Source organism: Charadrius vociferus, unplaced genomic scaffold, assembly GCF_000708025.1.
Source record: "Charadrius vociferus isolate BGI_N301 unplaced genomic scaffold, ASM70802v2 scaffold174, whole genome shotgun sequence".
Classification (NCBI taxonomy): Eukaryota; Metazoa; Chordata; class Aves; order Charadriiformes; family Charadriidae; genus Charadrius; species Charadrius vociferus.
In genome coordinates this window covers 2,418,115-2,438,918 of record NW_009648441.1, presented here as the reverse complement: position 1 = coordinate 2,438,918, position 20,804 = coordinate 2,418,115, and the positions used below count along the sequence as shown (strand labels likewise).

At 38.2% G+C, this 20,804-nt stretch overlaps 1 protein-coding gene across 1 annotated transcript in view; it reads left to right on the top strand.

Moving 5' to 3' along the window:
• The first annotated feature begins 4,717 nt into the window (after positions 1 to 4,717).
• RPRD1A (regulation of nuclear pre-mRNA domain containing 1A) overlaps positions 4,718 to 20,804 on the top strand; it is a 39,285-nt gene continuing 23,198 nt past the window's right edge. Inside the window, exons 1-7 of the mRNA XM_009885455.1 lie at positions 4,718 to 4,755; positions 4,846 to 4,931; positions 13,534 to 13,663; positions 14,372 to 14,478; positions 14,562 to 14,656; positions 15,632 to 15,758; positions 15,858 to 16,033. Of these exons, the coding sequence (XP_009883757.1) occupies positions 4,718 to 4,755; positions 4,846 to 4,931; positions 13,534 to 13,663; positions 14,372 to 14,478; positions 14,562 to 14,656; positions 15,632 to 15,758; positions 15,858 to 16,033 (759 nt within the window). The remainder of the gene's footprint in view (positions 4,756 to 4,845; positions 4,932 to 13,533; positions 13,664 to 14,371; positions 14,479 to 14,561; positions 14,657 to 15,631; positions 15,759 to 15,857; positions 16,034 to 20,804) is intronic.

Below are 20,804 nucleotides of genomic sequence, written 5' to 3'. Positions count from 1 at the left end.
AACATCAACCGAGTAATTTATTCACAGTCATTGTCTCACACTTGCAGGGGGCTCCTCTCTCCAGGAGCTGGAGAACACAGCAGACTACCTACCACTAACCCGCGGTGGTCAGACAGAAGGGAAGCAGTGCAGAATTTTGCTCCTACGAAATCAGAGGAAAGACATTATCGTGCTTGGAATGCAGGAATGGGTAGAAGAAAACTTGCCATCTGCCGGCAGCTCCGCCCCTGCGGACATGGGTGAATTTTTTAAAGGCAGGTGAATAATGTATGAATTGTTTCTGAATGAAAGCTGAGGTTTTCAAAGCTCCACAGCAAACGAATCCTCCATTGTGAATACTTCCTGTCTGAGAGTCACTTCACTTTGAGTGAGTCTTGTGGTAAATTTCCATTAACTGACTGGATAAGCATAGCTTTTAAAATTAGATTACTGATGTAAACATTTACGATAACAAATTTAAAATGTGCTACTAAGATTTATGGGGAAAGTAAAATCTCAGTTTTGCTGTATACTATATGATACACAGACAATAGATCACTCTCTTGGTATTTAAATATATGTATTTACAGAATAAATACCTATCTCAGAGGATTTATTCTTGTTTGTAAAATGTTCTGACAATCTGGGATGAAAGATGCAGAGGAAACAGCAATAAACACTTGTACAGTCATTACTAAAATCCTCTACCAATTTCCTGCTCTTTTTCCTTATCTTTTTTGCTTTAACATCTAAATTTTGCTGTTTGTTGCTGTTGCTAGATAATTTTTAATCTAGTTTCGTACGTAAGAGAAATGTTTCTTTCTCCATAGTTGTCCACAAGTTTCTCCTGCTAACGTCAGAATATATGCCTCCAGAAAATGGTATTTGAATATGATTTACTAGATTAAAATTCGTATTTCATTTTTCGAATACTTACAACCGTGTTAGCTCTGTCTTAATTTTACTTCACTGGCCAATTCTACTTAATGCCAGAGTGTCCTCTGCTGTACATAGCAAAAATAGCAATATATTACGGGTTCTTGCATTCATGATCAAAATGCAGTGAAAGCAAACAAAAAGAGACTCTGTAGGGATCTGTGCAGCTTCTCACTTAAATTACTCTGTCAAAAGCGTTTTTGCAAAATCCTTTCTAGTTCCCCAAAAAACATTCATGCTACAGATGATTTTGTAAATAGAATTCACATTAAAACCTCCTAGCACTCCCACCTTGCCTTCACCAATGTCTTATGTTTAGAGGGAAGATTTCACCAAGAACCAATATTAGGAAAACTGCCAGAAAATAATCGTCTGGGACATCTTGTCTGGACATCAGACATGAAATAAGGAGAAAACTTTGTAAAATTTTTAAAAATACAGGATTTTTTTCATAACTAACTTTCTGCTCTTTGGTGAGGACAAACTGGATGTGTGAAAGGCTATAGGAACACTCCATTTTAAGAGTGGATACTTAACCATTGCCAGGATATCCACAGAGGAAGGTATACGCATATTTTATAATTAATACACACATAATTTTATAGAAATATTAAAAATACTGAGAAGGACATTAATTGCAGTCATAATTATTAGCTAGAAACAGGAATCAGGATAGACCTGTAGGAGTTAAGATGGATAGTTCTCTGAAAACGTTAGTTAGTTGGTAATGTTTAAAATAAGAAGCAATGTCAAGTGTGTTTTAGAAAAGCAGCAGACAGACTAGAAATGCTCACATTAAGACTAAAAATGCTACTCATGTTCAGCAGCATACACCACCACCTTCCATGCAAGAACTGACTTGGATCCTTCAGCTTGAAAAATGACTGAAGATGGTACAATACAAAAGCTATGAAAGAATGCAAAGAAGGTGAGCAGAGAACCATTCTTAGGCACTATTTCCGTAACAGTAGAAGTAGCAAGCGTCCTGTAACGGTTTAAGGGAACCGGTTTGAAACAACAAAGAAGAAACACTTTTGCACATGATCTTGTCCTTGAACAGTAGAATTCTGTCACGATACTGTCAATGCCAGAAATTAAAGACAACTTTTAAAAATGAGGCCAGACACATTTGTGGATTATGTGTCCACTTGCAAATATGAAACACGATACACCCTATGTCACAGAAAGTTCCTCAACCTGCTAGATGAGAGAAACTGGTAGGCCTGGTTTGCCTTGTGGCCTTATTTGCGTCTGTTTTTTTATGTAATTTCCCAGGGCAAAATTCTGATGTATCCGTTCTTTTGTAGTAACAGCCCCTAACTGCCTCTGCTCACCACATCCTACAGTCACCCAGAGCTCATCGGGAAACATCTCTAAAGCCACTTGGGAGACAATGGTTGGTGCGCACAGACTTTTGGGAGTGCGGCCACCTGGACTGAGCTCGGCCAGTGGGCTCTGGCTGAGGGAAGCCATCACCAAGCAGCCCCGCTCTCTGACCCCCTGGGTCCAGCAGGCCCGCCCGCCCCCTAGAGTCGGCGCGAGGGCTGCTGGGAGAGGCGCGAGGGCGGCGCGCGCTCGACGGGTAAGACCGGCTCCGATACCCGCCCCCCACCTCCCCACTCTGCCTCGTTCTGGGCCGCTGCCGGAAGTGAGGAAAGGAGGGGGAGGAGGGCGGGGCCAGGGCCGGGCGGCTCTCCCAATTCTGGGTGTTTCTTTTTAAGTTTCTTCTTCAGTGGTTAAGTCAATTACAAAATTTATGTAGGAAGAAGGCACGTTTATTTTCCCATGTTTAAAGAAATTTTCCCGATTTTGCTAGCCCTTTTTTCCATCATGGTTTTCTGAAAGGCAAGGAATAAGGGTGTTGCTCTATCAAAAACAGGTGCTTGAAAAAGATAATCTATGTCTAAAAGATGAATTAGACATCTGCTTAAAGTGTTTTATTGTCCTCTAAAAGACTGCCTGAACTAAGAGTTCTCCATCCTTTTCTCTTTCTAAGAGCATAGTCTCTGTTATGCAACTGACCACTTAGCACCTGTGGCGTGCTGAGATTGACCGAGACCTTTCCTTTGCCTGGTCTGCTTTTAGATATGATGTGCTGCTCTCAAGCAGAGTGGAGAGGGGTTCTTTCAAACTCTTTGGGGGTAGAGAGGAACTCCTCGGCCTGTCGAGCCAGGGAGGGAGGGAGAGAGAGAGGGGGAGGGCGGGCCGGCCCCGGCGCCTGGGGAGAATGGAGCCACTGGGGCAAGTGTTAAACACCGCGTCTCGATTTCTTGATGATTGTGGGCCGGGAAACGCTTCTCTTCTCTCTTTTTTTTTTTTTTTTTTTTTCTCTGCTCCCCTGGCTCCTCTCTTCTCCCTCCTCCATTCCCCCTTCCTCCCTTAGCGAGATGCCTCTGGGGAGGCCACTTCTCGTGTTTTACTCCCCTTCTTTGTGGAAGGAGAGAGGAAAGCGGGAAAAGGGAAGGAAGGCAGCAAGCACGGGGTTTGGGGCTTTTTGTTTTAATACTAGTAGTTACGTCTCATCCAAGATGACCCCTTTTTAGGTACTGTCTTTCATCATTTATAACGATGGTTAGCCTGTTACTGTTTCCTGACAGGATGGCTTTGTGCACTTATACCAGCAACTATTCTTGTAGGGCCACTGAGGATGGGAATACTCTTGGGGGAAGAGCAATTTAATGTGCCTAAAGTGTTTTTTACTTCCTGTTTTTGCCAGATGACTGATACCGATGTTGGCATAGTAAAAATGTGTGTTTCTTTAGCTGTATTGAGTATTTGATGTTGAGTGTGCAGACCTAGATTTTGACATGTGTTTCCTTTTAACAGGAAAGAACTTGCAGCTATAGGCAGTGGTTCAGGGACTGAAAGGCAGAAATGGCATGTAAGGTTTATTTGACCTGATTGAAAAATAACTCGATCTTAACTTGACTTATTTAAGAAAAAGAAAAATCACTTGCTAGAACTCTACCTTGCTGTAGGAAAAGTTACTGTCTTCTAATAGTTTCTTTTCAAGCCCCATTAATATGTGGATCTTTTATGGGAAAAGTAGAAGGCTAGATTTTTAAGTGGAGAGGAAAAGTAGCACTAAGCCATTACAGGACCTATGAAAGAGAAAACAGTCCCTTAGTTTCATGGAACTAAGAGCGATAGTCGACTTGCAGAAATTGTGTGTAACAGAATACAAAGAGTGCACGTCTGGGTCACAACTTCCTCTGGGTTATGGGGCATAACTTCATAGCAAATGGATTGAACCACCCTTAGAATAAGTTTTCAGTATGAAGTAATACTAAACTTTATGGTATAGTATGGAAATGTTGTCCTATAAACTGTAGGTTTTCATGTGGCTGCTGCGTTTTTGTTTAAAATATGATTTTTTGTGAAATGTTATCTTTTGGACTTTCAAGCATGAGTTAAATTCCTTTTTTTTTCTGGTGCATAAAGAAGGACATATTTGGTGGCACACTTCATCTTATGAAATAAACATATTTTCACTATATGTTTGTTGCAAGCTTGCTTTTTTGTTCTGAGAACAAATGAATGGATCTCCCATCTGCATCAGAAACTTCTCCTGTTTCTGGGCCTTCTAAACAAACAGCTTGCATGTTTGGTATTCTGAATGATATCAGAAAGGTATCTTAAACTAATTGGCACACAGGCAGAGTTTTGGTTGCTCATCTTAATTAACATACACCATACCAGTTCATAATAATCTGTAATATTAACGGTCAGTCCTTAACTTTAGTATTAGCATAATTTTCCTGTTGTGCTGTTTGACTAATTATAGAAATGAAATGTTTGAAACATGGGCTACACGTTTGAAGGTGGCATTGAGAGGCAAGGGTAATGATCTTAAGAACTCATGGGAATGCTTTGCTTTTTCTCAGCTTTCAATGTCTGGCTTCCACTTTTAAGTCTGTTTTGAGGATGTAGCTCAGGAGCTTTGGATGAGTATAGCAGCTACAATTGTTTTGATCTTCAGTTTGTTGAAGTTGTCATCCAGCTTTTACTGCTTCAAAGTAAGATCTTTCTGGTGACCTCTTTTTGGAAGCCAACCTTCAAAGGTCTGTGGAAAGCATGTGATAGTCTACCTCCAGTAGGAGTAGGTTAGGTGCTTTCAAGATCCTGCACCTTTTCTTCTGGGCTTTTAGGCCTTATGTGAAGTGTTTCCTCTTTCCTATGTTCCTCTACCACTTCATTTGAAGCTAGCGTAGTTAAGGTACATGGGATGTATTTAATTTTCTGTCTCTGATAGCTGCCTGAGCTTCATAAATGCTAGCTTACATTTGCCCAGTACTAACTTTTCGCTAATTGCAGCACATAATTGTAAGACGGTCCCTAATCCCCGAAGGGTGGATTTAGTGGTCTAAGCAGACAGCATGTGGAAGATGAGAAAGAAAACCGGTATGCTGTGGTGAAGTCACTTGCATAAAACATCACAAAGCAGAACACTGGCAGTGAGGTTTAAGACTCCTGACTTGCCCACCATCCGAGCTGTAGAAATACGATTTCTGTCCTACCTGAGGGGAAATTGATCTCTATTTGGGGAATAAAGACAACAAAATTACTGGCATTGTCTGCTGCTATTGCTAGCCACTAGTGTCTCAGAACTGAAAATTGAACTTGCATTTCTGAATTTTATTTCCTTTCAATGTATCCTTTTTTTGTCACCCCAGATCTTCCTTCCAGCCTACTTCCTTTCAGGCTTGTGGAACATTGTATAACCCACTGAGTTGAACACAATACAGTACGATACTAACTACATTTTTTTTCTGGGTGCTTTCAGTTTTGGTAAAAGATCTCTTGTCTCAGATCAGCTTGCGTGAACCTGTCTGAAGATGTCTTTCGTTATTCAAGAAAACAAGTGCTAGGATCACAGCTCTTTTGTTGCTAAATGTTTGGTTCTGATTCTTTTATTTTTAAAATAGTCTTGTCTTTCTTTCTATCCTGTTGGAGTGAAGAGGCAGCTTTTCAGATGTGCATATAACTTAGGCAACGTAAAATCTTAGTCCCTTTCTGTTTACTTTGATTCATTGGTAGTGTTCCGGTCCCATGTTAGGGCATCTCTACAGATCATCAGTTCCATACACCTTCATCTACAGGTTTTCTACAGTTGAACTTTCATTGATTCTTTTGGTGAATTCTTGCACTTGGATATAAATGTGGAGAATGAGCAAAAGTCGCAGGTCTTTGTCATAAGTTGGAACTGTTAACATAACATTGGATTTGTCTTGCAGAACTCCAGCATTGCTCAAGTTTTTTTCACTATCTATTACTACCATTAGTGGAGAATAGATTCTGTAGTTCATTGATCTTTTGTTCATTGGTGAGTAAAATAATGAGAAAAGATTAATAGAATGCCTTTAACTTAGATGACAACTGTAATGAAATAACAAAGATTTCTCCTGTTTTGACAGATAAGCAGAGGTCTACAATGACAACAGAACAACTCCTTTTCCACTTTGCTGTTGGTTAAATGTCTTTAAATATTTCTGATGCTTTTTTTCTGACAATATTTTGTGTTGTGCTGCTGATGAAAATCCAGAAAAATGAATAATTAGTTTTGAAATAGATGAGTTCCCTAATGAAAAACTAGTGCTGGCACAAAGGAGACAGTGATGATAGCATCACCTCTTTAGGCCACAACCGGTGTTAGCACGGGCTTATGCTGATCATGAGTCTGCATTCTTTTGGATTTCGTAGTTGATTGATGGAACAAATAATTTGGTGGGGCTACTCTTTTAGTACTTCATTTGTAGTAAATGTCTTACTAACATGAGAATCTTACGCAGTTTGGATTATTATTCTAGAAAAGGGTGGCTTTTTTCTTGGTACTTGTGATATGGCAGCTTCATGATTGCTTCAAAGTAACTTGTGTGGATTATATTGTGATAATGTTGCCACATGTGTAATTATTTTACAGAGACCTTTTGAGTGGGGGTTAGGGAGAATTTTGTAAAGGCTTGAAAAGTGTTCACTGAGAAACATGATCCTGCTTCAGCTAGACTTCAGCGGTATGAAATGTAACACTCCAAGTTAAATAGTTAATTACTTAGTAGTCATAAGCTTACTCGGTATTTAAGTAGTTTAATACTAATTAATTAACTGTAATGTGAATACATCAGTCATTCCCAAAATGCAACTGGTGGGCCTGTTAAAACTATTTAATTTAGTGTATCCATAAAGGGTTTGACTTACAGTTTTTTTTTAAATTAAGTAGTGGCATTACACATAAAACTTCATTGTGTAAGCCTACCACTACTGAGTGGCTGCTGGGAAAACCCTTAGGAAACCCCTTTGAAGAGGCTGTTCTGACATGGAGGCTGTTGAGACTTATTTTTTGTTATTCACGAATCAGTTCTCTTGCTCCCCGATTTCAGGATTCTCTGCAACTGTGGGGGTTGGTTTGTGTGTTTTGTTTTGAAATGAAAAATTTCAGTTCCGTAATTCAAAGCATCAGCCTTCAAGGGTGAATATTAAGCGCTTGTTCAGTAAGCGCCATGTGATATTTGCTATACTGGGTTAAAATGTGTCCAGTTTAAAAGGGAAAATATAAAATTGCTAAATGTTTGAGTTTGGTAATATGGGACTTTTTATTTCAAGCTCCAGTTAGTTGTCTGTAATATCTTCTTTTTCTGTCAACTTATTTTCTGTTAGCTTTTCCAGGTCCATCTCTGTCACTTTTTAGGTATTTACATCCTGGTGATACTTTAATAGTTGTCATGTTGTATCTTTAAACCTAATCTCAGATTCAGGTATCTGTTTCCTCAGAGCCTGACATGGCATCTCATAGATTAGTCAGTCTCCGAAACTGATGCTGAACACTACCCTCCCCTTAATCACTTGACCGCTCCTTTTGGCTGTCATCTCTCACCTCACCTGTGTCACATTGATCATTGTCTTTGCTGCAAAGCTTATCCAGGTTAGTAGAGCCATTATATATCGTCTTTAAGACATCTACAACTGCATAAGTACACCTGGGCTGCTACAGAGGGACATATTTTTAGCACTTGACTCTGCCAGTTTATGTGGTGTGCCAATTATGCTTGAACTTTTTTTGTTTGTTTTGGGGTGTTGAAGTCATTCAGTGGTATAAGCAGCAACTATTTTTGCTTATATATGGCTGTTTGCCAACAACTTCTGCTCTTGGGATGTATGCTGGTGTTTAGGTCCTCATTCATTACAGCTGTTGGTATTGATGAAATGCATTTTTCTGAAGCTAGTGGCTATTGTAGCAGTTGCTCAATGCTGCTGAAAATGAGAAGATAAAAGATTTTAGTAAGCAAGCTGAGAAGGCCTAGCAACATTGAACCCAGATTTGAAAGTTGTACTACACCTGAATTACTCTGATATTCAGTCAACTGCTTTGGAGCAGAACCACAGCCAAAAGTGGTGGAAAAATATTGCCTTGCAGATGTGAAGTGGATTTCAGGAAACAAGTTCTTAATTTAAAGCAAGTATTTTTTGTACTATGTAGTGTAGTTTTTCTGCCAAGAGAAAGAATCTTTCACTAGTGGTGTTTTTAAGATTTTACTTAATGGTGGTATAGCGTCATTGGCCAATGTGATACACTTGAGAGAATAAATAGATTTTGTTTTATTTAGAAGAAATAAAACTGTGGCTTACTGATTTCACTGGGTATTAGGTGTTCTTGAGGAAGCAAGTAAGATACTTAAAACAGAGGTGCTTGTGGATACCTTCTTGCTTATCCACATGAATCTTCTCTGTGCAAAAGTTTGGAGATCAACCAACAGCACACAAAACTTGAGGTGAATGTGAGTTCTTGCGCCAAGTTAGAGAAACATAATTGCTACATATGTGATGTACAAAATGACCTATGGTCAGGAGCAACAGATTAGCAATGTAAGAATCTTTCACTTAAAATAGTCACATTTGGATTGTGTAATCCAGCCTGAGTAGTTGACTCTCTAATATTGCTCTTGAAAGAATGCAGTGTGTACAAATCTGTATGCATTTGTTGCTGTACTACTCATGTCCTGATATCTTACCTGTACCTGCCTGTCTTTCATCATTCTTGTTGTAAATAATTAGGTTCAATGTCTTTTTCCTATCCTAAAACTGTTGTTGCTGTCGATTCATATCCATCTTAGCGTTGTACTGGCCAGGCGAGGAAAGGAATTGGTTTGTTTCACGTGTTCAGGTGATTCAAGATTCACTAAGTGCAGTGGGAAGCTCCTACAGAGTAATTATGTTGGATTAGTTTCCTTGGTTTGTGACCAACTTTCTGACACCCTCATGGTCATTTGATGCTGATGGCCTCTTTCCCAGCAGTGGCTGTATGCCGTGTTCCCTTTGTCTGCTAGCCTCCAAACTCAAAGTCAAGATATTTGGACCCTCAAACCTTGGATACACATTCTGTGGGCAGTCTCATTCCCCTCTGAAAAGGAGACATGGCAGTTCTCAAACCTTGGTAAAATTCACCAGGAGAATCAGGTGACTGCGCAATGTTGAACGCTTAGTTTAACTTTTTCATAACAGAAGGTTAATGAATTTTAAGATTGTTCAGTGCTCATTGTACAACATGCCTTCTGTGGATTATATTATCTTTGAATTGTTCTTTCTGTTAGTAGACCCTCAAGTGACTTTTTCCAGGTGTGTTTTCAGTCATGTTACTGAAGATGCTGCACTTAATCAGCTTGCATAAAAACTCAGGTTAGCTCTCAGTGTGAAGGGTCAGTGAACTTGCGCTCAAGTTTCAGTGCTGCTTGACTGAAAAAAAGATGAATTGGTCTTGTAATAAAAAGCTTGAAGGCTTGTCAGATGTTTACAAAGATGTCATGTAACTTCTAATGCAAAGGTATGAAGCATTCTGTGACACAGGAAATGTCCCAGGGATTTTGGGAGAAGTGCTGACACTCATATACTCTACTGCATGTATGTAGACTAATGTAATTCAGAAGCAATTGATCAAAATCTTTGTTTGAGATTGATATAGAGAATTTCAGTAAAAAAGAAACTGTTTAGCGCTGATAACATTTGTGGGATTTTAACTTACTGATGGTTGTTTTCTCAAAACTTCTTGTTAAGTGATATTTTCATTCAAGGTCAGTCAGTTGACATAGCAGAGGCACCTGTAGAAGGTAAAAGCCTAATGTAGCATTTTCAGATGGGTCAGTAGTGTATACAATTGTAGTGGGATGTAAGTGAAATCCCTTGTGCCTGTGTGTTTCTCTGTAGTTTCTTCCTGTATGTCTAAGACAGCAAATGTCTCTCAGCTCTAGGGAAGATGTGTAGAACAGCATTAAATTAACAGGTTTGTTTCTAGCAATTTTCATGGGAGCTCAGTTTGCAATGCCAGGAGGTAAACCTGGAGAAGACAAATATGGATGATTATGATAGCTTTGATTGCCAGAGTTAACCTCAGTGAAAATAACATGCTTACTGCCTTCCATGGTAAAATACTAGTTTCTTGCACAAAAGTGTTTCTTGCACTTCAGTGTTAGAGTACTCTAAGTATTATGGACTCAAGCATTTGATGTCAGGGCACCTATATTGGACTGGTGGAGAACCAGGAATACCGAAACAAGGCTAACAAAGTGTGTGTTCCTAAGAAGTACAGATTGCTGAAAACTAAGGCTTGCTAATGTGGATGCGAGGTCTTTCCACCATAGATGCCTGATTATGCTAGTTGCAGGTGAAATACCATGCATACCTGCAGATTATTAATTGGCATTGAACTATATCAGATACATTTTTGGGACAGACTTAGTTTCAGTTGTAAGGTGCCAATCCCAGTCTCATTGTGGATGTTGTAAGAGTAATCTGCTTAATACGGGCCTTATTACTAGCCAGCACTGTTGACCTGTTAAAATATTTCAGTAATCAGCACTTCAGGAAGCTGCTTCAGTGGGTAAATGGTAAATCTAACTGAAACAAGCAGAAGAGATATGTGAACACTGCACAGAGCTTCTGAAAAGATGACTTAGTCCAACATGGATGCTTTCTCAGCAGTTTTGTGTTTGCAGACTGTGCTGTTAGTGTACCAGAGATACTGTGGGCTAGCCACTTCCAACGCTTTACACTCTGGCAGTATGTGCCTTTCAGATCCTTCCTTAACGTAGGATCATACCTTTTATCTTTCATTTTCTTCTGACAGTAAGAGTGCTTTTTACTAATAGCCTTACCAAGCATTGGGGACACTTTTTTTTGTTTAAATAGTCTAGTTGTTCTTTGATCCATTTTGGTGTTTTGAGGTATATCAAAGCCCAGGGCTGAAAAGCTAGTGTTACTACTACTGAAGAGAGAGGCTTTAAACAGATAATTTCTTTCAGAACAGATATATCTGGTCTGGAATTTAATTTTGTATTTTAGACTTTAGTAGTTAATTTACAGTCATAGTAGCAACAGAACACTTCAGTTTTTTTCAGCTCAGAGTTGTCAGCCTCAGTTGTTAAAGGTTATGTTGCACTTTAGTCTCGTACGTAAGGCAGAGAGGTAGTAGGCCAGTATGTAACTCCCGAAGATTTCTGAAGTGAAAGGGAACGCTTCTTGAGAGTAGGCATAATTTTTAGCTTTGGAATTTTGTGCAGAGCATTCTTACAGCAAGAGGAATTAAAATTTACTTCACAATATTCTTTGTGAACATAAGGGTAGAAAGCCATAGATAGCTTAATAGTTTTTTATGAGGATTTATGTTCATAAAATTTAGCTTTGTTTCTGTTGAATTGTAGTAGTAAGTTGAAAATACAATACTAGAGGAAATAAGCTTGAACATGACTTTCTGGGTTTTAGCATGTGTTTTCCAAATACGGTGTATTGATCCGTTTTCTGTAGTGAATAGATAAAAGTCTAGGCTTTGTGAGAATCAAAATCATCTGACTTCATGGCACTGCATCTTCTGTCTTTATACCAGCTCAGTTGATTTGATTACTTGTTGGAAACAAGGAGGTTGAGGTCTGTCACAAATGAGTTGCATCACTGAGGATTAAAACATGACTTTTTTTTCTGTGAAATGGATAGACAAGGACCTATCCTGCATGCAGTTCAGAGGTTGTAGTATGGGGAACATAAGATTTTGTGTCCCAATTCTGGGCCCATTTAAGAAATGGGGAGGGCAGGGTCAGCTTTGGTAAATGCTTATTAATTTTGGTGCACCCCTGAGACAAGCTGTGTTTTTGAAGATTCTTTCTTTGAATAATTTAAAGCTTTCTATGTGTCAGAACTGTGATTTACCTGAAACATGGGTAGATGTGTTGCTATATTGTCAGTCAGTTTTTAATATAGAAATTAAATAGCATAAGTCTATAAATCTACATTTTTAGTTTAGCCAGATATTGACCCAAATAGATGAATTTCCTGGGTGCTTGCATGTAGTGACTTCACTGTTTGGAGCAGGTTTTTAATAGATCCACCTTGTGGCCAGATAAATCCTTCAGAGGAGTCTTCGTAGTTTATTCTCAAAAACATTTTTTTAGAATGAAGCATGTTAACATTGAATTTTCTGTTTGTATGTGAGGATGATGGCTCTGCATGTTTGAGAGGTTGGAATGGAAATTAACAAAATGAAATCATATTGGGAGCTAAGCATGAGTTTTAGGAAAACCTAGATTGGCTTTAGCACAGCGCTGCTTTCCTCAGGAGGGCAGAAAAATCTTGTCTTTCAAGAGAAACTTTTTTAACATCAGAGCATAGATACTGAGTCTGTGTGGTGGTAATGGATATTGAAGGTTTTTCTGGTGTTAAGACAAGGTTAGAAGGGTTACAATAAGAGTTGCAGCTCTGAGAAACCTGTAGGCTAATGAAGACGAAGATTAGATGAAGTGTGATGGTAAATGAAAATACATAATTATGTAGGAACACTTAGAAAACACAGAATAGATTTGCAAAAGCAATTTGTAAATTGGAGGTTTGTAATCTATTGTACGTTAATGGGAATGGGGTAAAATGCTTATGACTCTTGGAGAAGAGATACACTACAGCAGCCTGAAAGTGATTTTTGAAAATGTTTCTTTGATATTACAGTCGCAGGCACATGAGTGTTTTAATGATTAGGAGCTGAGAGAGGGAAGTATCACAGTAATATGTAGAGGATGACTAGGGATTGACTGTTCAGTTTGCTCAAATACAAGAATGAGGGGTGGTTATATAAGACTGAGTGAAATTCAAGCCGAAAGGAGGAGGTTCTTCACATGAATGATTGTGGATCTGTGAAGCTCCTAGTCAGAGGACTTAATGGGTGTAAGAAATTTATGCAGGCTCAAAGAGAAGCTGAAGGATGTGGAAGAAATCCATGAAGGCTACCAAACAGACAAATTACATTGGGCTCAGGAAAACATCTGAAAATCCTTGAGGCCTGAAGAATGTTTTGGAGTACCGTGGTTTTTTGTTTATTTTTGGAGATGGGGCTAGAGGGAACTTGTGTTATGAAGGAGGAAGAATCTGAGGAAAGAGTTACAGCAGAAGAGAGAGAAAAGCCAAGGGGTGGCTGAAGTCTTTTCACATTTGTAAATAAAAAAATTAGAGTGAAATGTTGTAAGCAGTAATGAGACTAGGAGAAACATGTGATTTGGGGATTTTTGTGTTTAGTATAAATGCACATAAATAGGTATTAGTTGGAGGAACAAAATTTTCTAATTACTCTTGTTTATCACTCTTTACTAGCAAAACCAAATAGGAAGCTGACATTCCTGTACTTGGCCAATGATGTCATACAGAACAGCAAAAGGAAAGGACCAGAATTTACGAAAGACTTTGCTCCAGTAATAGTGGAGGCTTTTAAGCATGTTTCAAGGTACAGTACACTTATGTGCAGTGTCCTACTGTATTTGAGAGGGATTTAGAGAAGTCCTCAGTTCATCTCTTCTGACACAGCTAGTCCTTGTGTGCTAGTTCTGTACTTGAAGTCTTGTTAATTTAATTTATTCAATTTTCTTTTGATCTTGGATAGTCTCAATGCTGTTGGATGAAGTTACATCGTAAATTCATCTGCATTCAGTCCCTTTTGCCTTAGAAAGCTGTTAGCTATGCCTTAAATTAAGACTTGCTTTCAGTCTGAGTTTATATGCTACTGCAGTTTGGTTATGTTTCATTACTAGTGTTGCATGATTTGGTTTTTTTCCAGCAGTCATTTGTCTTCTTGCATGAGCATGCTGTAGTCTTGATACGGAATTATTTTCACATGATACACAGCTGTTGAAGCAACACAGACCTATTTGCAGTGTTTGCATAATAGAGTTACAGACCTACAGCTTTATGGGTTAAGCAAGCAAATAGAAAGGGAATTGGGCATTGGCTTTTTTACATGCTTGCGAAGACATCTTGAAGTGCTCTTTGTTTACTTTTCTTTAAAATGTGATTTTGTTATTTTCTGAAATTATTGAACTTCTGGTACTTTGATATTGATAAAGTATGCCAAGGTCCTTCTGTGAAAGATAATCGTAGGGAAGTGCTGTATTTTTACCTAGTGCTGATTTTTGCCTTTTTTTTTTTTTTGTAACAGTGAGTCGGATGAGAGTTGTAAGAAGCACCTTGGCCGAGTGCTCTCTATCTGGGAAGAAAGGTCTGTTTATGAAAATGATGTATTAGAACAACTTAGGCAAGCTTTGTGTAAGTATTTGTGTGTGTGTACAAAGATTCAGTCTCTTGTTTGAAATACTATGTCTCTGACTCCTCTGTTTGTTTTCATTTAGATGGAGACAGAAAGGTGAGGAAGCGCACATATGAACAGATAAAAGTTGATGAAAATAACTGTTCACCTCGAAGTTCTCCCACTGACCCTCCACAGGTAAAAGCATGTTTATAAAATTCTGTGTTTGCATATGGTTTCATGTAGAATTTTTCAGTTACTTTTGTTTTTGAGTGGTCTCTGTCTTTCTTTTAAATGAGGTACTGTTTCTGAGCAGGGATGACTACACCTGAAGCTTTCCTTCACCATTCTTTAGGTTACAAGTGGAGCTAAGAAGTTGAGCGTGCTGTAACTTTAGTCAGTTTGACACTAAACCAGAGCATATGAACTATGTATCCTGCTTTGCCACATCAGGATTTCAGCATTAGTTTCTACAATGTTTTGGGTTCTCATTTGGTTTCCAGGGTGGTAACCAGTAACACATGTATTAGAATAAGATTGTTATCGGTTTATCAGTAAAATATTTCTCAATCTTGCAGTCATGATGGTTGGGAAAAGTTGTTATCTGCCTTGCGTTGTTATGGCTTTTATAATTCTTGCGGGTTTTTTGTTACTGTACTGCCCCATCTCAAAGGGCTTTTTGTTATGGCAAAGAATGGCTGTCCTCAAATAATCACAATCTAGTATGTTTCTCTGTAGCAGACATCTGGGCTTCTATGAACATCAGACCTGTTTCCAAAAGAGCACTGATCTAGTCTGATGTGGTAGTGAAGCAAAACTGCAAGAAAAATAATTTGAAAAAAGTATAGTAAAATGAAAGGTACTGTAAAATAATTTACTACTGTCAAAAATAAAAGATTTATAAGTAGTCCTATACCAAGAATTTAAATGAAAAAATCTATTTTAGGAAGGTGACCTTTAAAACTAGGAACACTGCGATGATGTGCTGAGAATTAATGGCTTACTTTTGTTTTATTTTCAGTCTGAGAGGGGATAGAATGTTGCTAGAACACTGATATCATAAATGCTTTTAAAATTACCATCAAATTGATTCCATAAGCTTATTGTGAAATACTGTTTTGTACTAGGATCTGTTTATTTAAACTAGTTCTTAATCTTGCATGTTTTTTTCAGACCACAGATCTCATTAGAGCATTACAAGAACTAGAAAACGCTGCCTCTGGGGATGCAGCAGTTCATCAGAGAATAGCTTCTTTGCCTATAGAGGTCCAAGATGTGTCCCTGTTAGACAGAATAACAGGTGAGGGTTGGGGATCCAGTAACTGAAATGCTGTTGTGAGAACTTCACAGTATATGACAAAATTGTGCTTTACTTGCTTTTTCTCTGCTTGCCTTTTAGATAAGGAATCTGGAGAGCAACTTTCCAAAATGGTAGATGATGCATGTATGTTGCTGGCGGATTACAATGGCAGGTTGGCAGCTGAAATAGATGATAGAAAACAGCTAACTCGAATGTTGTCGGACTTTCTCCGATGTCAAAAAGAATTCCTTGCAGAGAAAGAACATAAGCTGGAAGTGCGTAATGTTTTGTTTTAGTCCATTCTTCACTAAAGCTTGTTCTTGCCAATGTTTTTAGTTTGCCTAAACAAATTTTCTCTCCAAGGGTAAATATTTAATCACCACTGTTAGGTCTTTGCTTCCAGCACATTTTTAATGAGATGATTTTTTTTTTTTGTTCTAGTATTCTAAATCTATTAAACCAGCTCAACATTAGGTAATGTTACAACTGTAATCACTTCTTTGTTTTTCTCTGTTTTTTTAGCCTATTCAGTCTTCATTACATGTACAGACGTAGTTTTAGTAGTGTAGATAGAAAGCCTTATCCTGAATGGTACAAACTTAATTCTTCATAGAGTAAACTCTTTCTTGTTCTTTTCATTCATTGTTGTAAGTGTTAGTTATGTATTACATTGTTTAGTAATGTCCTTTTTGTGAATAGAATGATCTTTCTGGTAGTTGTCGGTCTGTGAAGCCACTTAAAGGATATAAGTTTATTTACTAGTTTCAACACAACACTTTAACCTTACTGAAGCATCCATTAAACCCCGTAAAATGTAGTTTTAGGTTCTACAACCTGTAACACAGCAGTATTTGTAGCACTAGCATCATTAGGACATGACAAATTAATAAGAGAAGGATGCAGAGTGAACAGCTCATTATGAGCAAATGATCCCCTAAGTTATTCCATTCTTCACTATTACCAGTTATCTGTTTTCCTTTCCTACTACATAATACTGTCAAGCCTCCTGTTGACCATTCCACGTATCCTAAATATGTCTGTAATTTCATGTCCTTTGCTTCCCAAATCCCTTGTCTCAGCTTTGAGCTCTAACTTGGGTATTACAGTAATAGAACGGAAGCTGCCTGCTTTTGCAAGGGGAGATAATAGAACAGTTGCAGTGCCCTGTAACTGCAGCATATGCATGCAGTCCTTACCGTGGTGCACAAATCAATTGCTCTTTGAGTTTCATGTCATACGGGCCTGACAAGAACATTTTCTTTACTCTGTGGTTTCTTTATCCTTTTTATAACTTCATAACTTGAGTTCAGATTTTGTGGTGTCTTTGTTCAGGAAAATGGTTTTCACAATGTATCTGAAGTGATCATTCAGATCAGTTATATCATTCCTAGACTACTCTTATTTCCTGACTTCCTTCCTTTGCTCAGAGAAAAGCAATTGAAGGTTCTTCCTGTCAACTTTACTGTGTTGATCCTGTGGGAAGAATATCAACCAGCTTCATTTAAGATGGATGGTATGCACGGTAGTGCTGATTGCAGTAGCAGCTGATCCAGCTGCACAATGGAATCTGGAAGATTAAAGAACAGGAAGTGTTACGCTTTTAATTACCTGCCATACCTTCTCTGTGTGTGTGTGTGATGTGTTTGAAGGACAAGTTCCCACAGTACCAGTGTGAGACTGATTGTCTTGAGACACTCAATCTTTTTATAGATCATTACCAGCAATTAGACCCTGTTTAGGTATAGTAGACCACTGGGATAGTGAGTTGCTCAAAAAGCAGTGACTTAGTCCTTCAGACAGATTTATACTTCTGTAAAAACAAAAGAGCTCAATTAATCAGAAATTACGAATGGAGTGCAGCTGTAGATAGATTCCACTCTTGTTGGTTGTTTTCAACAAATACAAAACAGTTTAATTCCCAGTATTACTAGGTCAAAGAAGTCATAGCTGTAAGTGAAAGCAGTTGCTAGTTTCTTGGCTGAATTATTTAAACTGTTAAAGAATTTCATTTTAGTATAGCATGCTTCCAGTTTCACACTGGTTTCAGAGGTCTGTCTTCAGAAAGCAGGAGCCAGTCTTCAGTACCTGTAGCAGTCTGTTTTTAAATAGATGAAGTCCTAGGATGTTGAGGTATACTGTAAGAATGTTTTTAGGCTGATCAGGTTACTAATAAAATGCAGATTGCTAATAAAGAACTGTCAGCCAAGATGGTGTAAACCCAAGGTCCTAATAAAGAGCTATGAGCCAAGAGGTTGTAAAGAACAAGAACCTTAAAATCATGCCTCTGAACTTGTGTTAAGATGAGTGAAGTGACTTTATGTTCGCTACCAGTAGTGCCTTTTGGTTTGGGAAGTGCAGGCTGATAATCATTCTGAACTTCTGAAATGTAACATCAGGATGTCTTCATGATGGGTGTGGGGCCAAGTGACTTAGCTTCTCTGTTTTGTTTTTTTAATTTATTTTTTTATTCATTTTTAAGAAATGGCTATCTTCTGGCGTAAATACCAAATACCTGTAGCCAGATGCATTTGTTTTCTGAAGTAAGGACCCTGTTTTTGCAGTCTTGGGAAATACCATACTTCAGATTGAGCCTTGCTTCTTGGCTGCTTGTTTGAAATGGCACTGGGCACAGGCCTGTCGCCTAATTCTTTGAGAATGTATTTCCTGCAGTGCCTGTCCCTAGGTTTTGCTGCTCAAGTTTAATTTCTGGTGAAATTAATTTGTTCTAGGTGAGCTTGTTTCCTTTTAGACATCTGGCTATTGACATTTTTTTGAGTGTAACATGATCTCTGGGTTGTAACATATCAAGTCTTCATTTCTTTCTGGATTGGTGTCACCCATCTGTGAGTATATTGCTGAGATCCTACCCTATTGCTTTCTCAAATACCCAGGTATGGTAAGAAACAAGTGGTTGTATTCTTAGTGGGATCTAGAAATGTTACCTGCTGTTGACCTGGTTTAACAGGATTAGAAATTGAATTCCCAGCAAATTCTTGCGAACTTTAAACTTTAGATGGGAGCTTTAGACCTAAATTTGGAGATCTTTTATCTTCTGAAGAAAATTTACAGGTAAGTAACTTTGAAAACCCCATCTTTCCATGAGTACTTTTTTATAAATAAGACTTTCTCTAATAGTTATTTCTAAACAGTAATGCGTGATTCCCATCAAAATCAAGGTAATGTATGCGTTAAATCTTGACAGGAGATTTTGACAACAGATTAATATTGTGAGCTTTCATGTCTGCATCAAAAGCTAACTGTATTGCTTAGTAGGTGACTTTCATAAGTCTGCTCTGGGTAAGTAGTGTCATCTTTAACTCTTAAATTGTTTTCTTTAACATCTGTCTAGCTTCTGTTGCAGGTGGTGGACATGGACCTATCTTCTAATGATGTCACCATCCATTAGTACACACATCCTGCTAAAAATAAATTTAAGAATCAAAATCTTGTATTGTCTGTTGTTTTTGAAAACTGAAGAGGAGGAATTCTGTAACTACTCCTACCAAACCTCTGCTATTTTCATCTATGTTCTCACAAACGTTACTGAGTTCATGCCTGAGATGGATAAGTATTTATCCAGTGTCATTCCTTTTTCTTGAAGAGCAAACTTTCACATGGTTATTCCTAAAACTCACAAGTCCTTTCGGTTAGTCATTTGAAATTCCAAATGCAGAAGTTTGGGTGTCACTTGCGTTGAAGCTGCTGTTGCCAAAAGGAACGAGCTGTGAAAACAAGACTTTTTCAGAGTTTCACTTTTTAACTTTACACTATAGTTCTTGGGTTTACATGAACATCAGAAGTGAGAAGTGATGGATGTAGAACTTGTCCTTCACAAGCACAATAAAGAACTTTCACTTTATTAATGTATTATCTTACATTTTATGTAGGTAACATGTATTTTATAATTGCTCTTGTGCCCCTTTAGAACTCCCCTCAAATCTAGGATTGTCCAAAAGAGCATTTTCCCCTTCACTTTTTTTAAAGTAGTATAAATATTTAAGGTTCAGTGTACTGCAGCTGTATCTGGAAACTTGTAAAGGATTTATAGGTAGATGTGATTCTGTCTGTTAGAGAAAATGTAACTTTTTGCAGAAAGATTTTTGTAGGAACCCTTTTTTCTCAGAACTGTGAGGACTGATACAGTCTCCTGTTTTCTACTACTTCAGCTGACTCTTCCCTCTCTGCTTCCTTGTTGTGTGTTGCCCCCAGTTTTTTGGACAGAAATGTTTGTTGATCTATTGATCTCACTGAAGGCTGATAAAAAGAGCTTTTACATTATGCAGGAACATAGGTAATGAAATATACATAAATTAGTATCCAGGTGCACTCATCTCCTTGTGATAAAGACTGTCTGATAGACATTCTAGAATTAACTTGGTTGTAAAAATACAGGGATGACATGGACAAGAAAACTACTTCATCTACTGTTGGGTTTTTTTATATTGCTTTGCTTTTGCCTTTTCCACGCTCAGGTTGATTACAGAGTAAATATACTCTTACTAAATTTCAAGTGAAGGCTTTCATATAGAATCATAGAATGGTTTAGGTTGGAAGGGACCTTAAAGATTTCCTAGTTCCAACCCCCCTGCCATGGGCAGGGACACCTTCCACTAGATGAAGTTGCTCAGAGCCCCATCCAACCTGGCCTTACTATAGCTTTAATAAGTCATATAAGATTATTATAATGAGCGTGGGCAAGGGATCATATGACCTTTTTCTAGAAAAACAAGACAGCTTCCTCCCTCCTCTCACCTTCGTTTTGATGTTACCTAAAAACATGGCATCACTACACTTGGTGTATACTGGGTGACCCAGTTTCTTACATGGTGTTTCTGTCAACTTGCCACTTTAAATTGGGGTACATTCTTGTCACTAAATCTGAATTTTTATGAAGGAAACGCTACTCTGGGAGGCCTGCCGGGGTTTAACAGCTTGCGTTTAATTAAGACACTTTAATTGATGATATCTTACATTTCTTATTTTCTATAGCTGTATAAAAAATGTTCGTATACTTACACGCACATCTGGTTAAAATTATTTGTGGTT